Source organism: Solea solea, chromosome 8, assembly GCF_958295425.1.
Source record: "Solea solea chromosome 8, fSolSol10.1, whole genome shotgun sequence".
NCBI lineage: Eukaryota > Metazoa > Chordata > Actinopteri > Pleuronectiformes > Soleidae > Solea > Solea solea.
In genome coordinates, this window is record NC_081141.1 from 898,178 (window position 1) to 902,104 (window position 3,927).

Below are 3,927 nucleotides of genomic sequence, written 5' to 3' on the forward strand. Positions count from 1 at the left end.
TGTCTGATCAGAGGACTACTACTGATTTTCTCTCCCTTGCTCTCTCACATGCGCGCGCACACACACAGACAGACACAGGGAGAAAATGCCTGTTTTTCTTTTTTACCTTTTCCAGTAAAAATCTTGAATCATTGAATTGTATAAAAGTGTAATAAAATATGTTTACATTGACAACATCTCATCAATCCTGTGGTTTGATTGTGTCAGAGTCACAACTCTATACATTTTATTCTTATAGTTTTTTTAAGAATTTTCAAAGATGATTTACATACATCACAGAATCTCCTGCGATCTATCTGTGGGCCCTGACCTTTTCATTTGATGTTGTCAGCTGATTGATCGTGGTACATTTCCACACACACCAGGAAATGTGAGCGTCACACTAAGCTCACATTTCCTCCCACTCACACCTGCAGTTTGACAATGGGAGGAGGAGGAGCCAACAGGTGGAGAAAAGCCAGAGCTCACAGGCTCCGCCCACTGCTGCGTCACATGTTGTTGAGATCAGAGCTCAAACCGGTTCCAGTTCTGAGGTAGTCGTGGTGACAGAGTGCTGAAATGGCCGGAGTTCAGCTGCAGAGAGAAACCTTCTGTTGTTCCATCTGTTTGGAGCCACTGAAGGATCCGGTGACTCTCACCTGTGGACACAGCTTCTGTATGAACTGTATTAAAGACCACTGGGACTCAGAGGAGCAGAAGAGGATGTACAGCTGCCCTCAGTGTAGGAAGATCTTCATCTCGAGGCCTGAACTGTTAAAAAACGTCATGTTAGCAGATTTAGTGGAGGAGCTGAAGAAGACTGGACTCCACACTGCTCCTGCTGATCACTGCTATGCTGGAGCTGAAGATGTGGCCTGTGATGTCTGCACTGGCAGGAAACTGAAAGCTCTCAAGTCCTGTTTGGTTTGTTTGGCCTCTTACTGTGAGGAACATCTCCAGCCTCATCATCACTCACCTGCATTAAAGAAACACAAGCTGGTGGAGCCGTCCAAGAACCTCCAGGAGAACATCTGCCCTCGTCACAACGAGGTGATGAAGATGTTCTGCCGCACTGATCAGCAGTGCATCTGTTATCTCTGCTCTGTGGAAGAACATAAAGACCACGACACGGTCTCAGCTGCAGCAGAGAGGACTGACAAGCAGAGAGAGCTGGATCTGAGTCGAGAAGAAGTCCAGCAGAGACTCCAGGACAGAGACAGAGGCGTGAAGGTGCTTCAACAGGAGAGGAAGACTCTCACTCTCACTGCTGATAAAGCCGTGGAGGACACAGACAAGATCTTCACCGAGATGATGGGTCTCCTGCAGAGGAGAAGCTCTGACGTGAAGCAGCAGATCAGATCCAAGCAGGAAACCGAAGTGAGACGAGTCACAGACGCCGAGAAGAAGCTTCAGCAGGAGCTCACTGAGCTGAAGAAGAGAGAAGCTGAACTGAAGCAGCTCTCACTCACACATGACCACAACCAGTTTCTCCTCAACTACCACTCACTGTCAGCACTCAGTCCATCCACACACTCGTCCACCATCCACGTCCGTCCTCTGAGACACTTTGAGGACGTGACAGCGGCCGTGGCAAAGGTCAGATGTCAACTGCAGGATGTCCTGACTGAGACGTGGACAAACATCTCACTGGCTGTGACTGAAGTAGATGTTTTACTGACAGAACCAGAACCAGAACCACGACCACAACCAAAGACCAGAGCTGAACTCTTCAGATATTTACAGGAAATCAAACTGGATCCAAACACAGCAAACACACGTCTGTTATTATCTGAGGGAGACAGAAAAGTGACAGTAATGAAGGAAGATCAGTCTTATCCTCATCACACAGACAGATTCACTGGTTGGTGTCATCGCGTCATGAGTAAAGAGAGTCTGACTGGACGTTGTTACTGGGAGATGGAGTGGACAGGAAGAGGAGGAGTTTGTGTGGCAGTGACGTACAAGAACATCAGCAGATCAGGGAGATCACGTGAATGTGGATTTGGATTCAGTGACAAATCTTGGGCTTTAGTTTGTAAACAAAAGAGCTGTACGTTTGTTCACAACAGTATCGTGGCTGACGTCTCAGGTGGTTTGTCCTCCAGAGTGGGAGTTTACCTGGACCACAGAGCAGGTCTTCTGTCCTTCTACAGAGTCTCCAACACCATGACTCTGCTCCACAGAGTCCAGACCACATTCACTCAGCCTCTCTATGCTGGGGTTTGGTTTTATTATCCTTCACCTGGAGACACAGCTGAGATCTATAAACTCAAATAGACTGGAGTTCTTTCAGGAGCAGTGAGTTAAACTCGTGTTTAAATCTTTAACTTCTCTGCTCTCATCGCAACGACAACAACAACATTAACAAAAATGTTTTTTTAAATTTAAAATTCCTCAGTTTCATGTTTAAATTCCTCAAATCTCTTGTTCCTGGGTCTCAATGGGAGAAAGAATTACACTTTAAAATAGAACAAAGTGCTGAAACATAAGCATAGAACTTCAGCCTCTATAATCATTTATTTTGTCTGCATGCTTCTGCGTTATTATCAGTGCTTTGTTTATGTTTGTTTGATTTTGGATGTGTGGTGTTTTATTGAACTATCATCTGAATGACATGTAAATAGACAAACACACACACACACACACACACACCCACACACAAACTTGTCTCTATATACTGTATTAGTGAATACACATTATAGACATAATGCATTCCCTAAAACCAGGTCTCAACCCTGAAGAAGCCCTTTAAAGTTGTGGGGCCCAGAGAAGGTCACAATGTCCTCACAGAGATAGAAATACAAGTACATGCGCACGTGCACGCACACACACACACACATACGTTTGCACAGCGATTCTTATTAGGACTCTGCATTGACTTGCATTAATTTGGACAACCTTGAATAAAACATTTTCCATAACCTTAACCATAAAAAGGTAATGTCTAAATCTGTCCGTCACCACAAGGCAACCATATTACATGTCCTAGGTACAGGTTAAAAAAAAGAAGAAATGTAACCAAAGTGCCTCCAACAACAATAAACTTAACAGTAGCTAGTATACTTTCAGTATATGTTGTCTTCTATCAGAAATGATGATGTTCTCAAATGTCTTGTTTTGTCCACAAACTAAAATGATTCACTTTTAATGATTTCTTTGTTATCCAGAGCAAAGAAATTAAGAAAATATTCACATTTAAGAAGCTTAAACAAAAAAGAGAAATCTTGTTTTAATCATGAAAAAAGCTTCAAACCGATTAATCGATTATCAAAATAGTTGTTGATTAATTTAGTAATGGATAAATAATCGATAAATTGATTAATCGCTTCAGCTCTACTTATCAGTATATAAAATAAGCTTCTGGTCAATGAAGTCTGTTATTATTTTAGTCAATAAAATGTAATGATTGATTTGTAAAATAAAGCCTGAACCAATATCATACACAGTATATATAGTGCATGGTGTTTGTCTTGGCTCAGTCTCATTAGTGTGATTTTGACTTGAACAAATTGTAAAGAAAAGCAGAGCAAGTTAGGAGGTCAATAATAATCCGTGATACATAAAAAACAAACAAACAGCAACACTGGACAGAGGAGGAAAGTGCATTCACACAACACAGTCGTCACTTTTCCAACTAAAATAGGTGTAGAAATGTTTGTAGAGAAAACACAGCCAAGTTTTAGCTCAGTTTCTCTACACACACCTATTATTATTATTATTATTATTATTATTATTATTACTGCAGGATTAACAATTGATTAGAAAATCCTGAATCCTTGTCTTTTCTCTGGATCTTTATTGTGGCATTAGCTAAATCCCTATAAGAATTCATTTTAATATGTCCATTACTTTTTGAGTTATTGCTCACAGACAGACAGACAAACAACTGAAGCCCAGAACCTCCTAAGTGGAAAAGACAATTTTCTGATTTTTTATTCATGAATATAA

The 3,927-nt window shown here is 41.4% G+C and overlaps 1 protein-coding gene across 1 annotated transcript; it reads left to right on the top strand.

Annotated features, from left to right (window-relative positions):
- The first annotated feature begins 343 nt into the window (after positions 1-343).
- LOC131463452 (tripartite motif-containing protein 16-like) lies at positions 344-2,511 on the top strand. Its single transcript, XM_058635165.1, has one exon. The coding sequence runs from the start codon at positions 559-561 to the stop codon at positions 2,254-2,256; it is 1,698 nt and encodes a 565-aa protein (XP_058491148.1). The 5' UTR covers positions 344-558; the 3' UTR covers positions 2,257-2,511.
- Positions 2,512-3,927: the final 1,416 nt, after the last annotated feature.

What these genes read in the sequence shown, in the direction of transcription:
- LOC131463452 (XM_058635165.1), top strand. Translation starts at nt 559, where the DNA reads ATGGCCGGAGTTCAGCTGCAGAGAGAAACCTTCTGTTGTTCCATCTGT.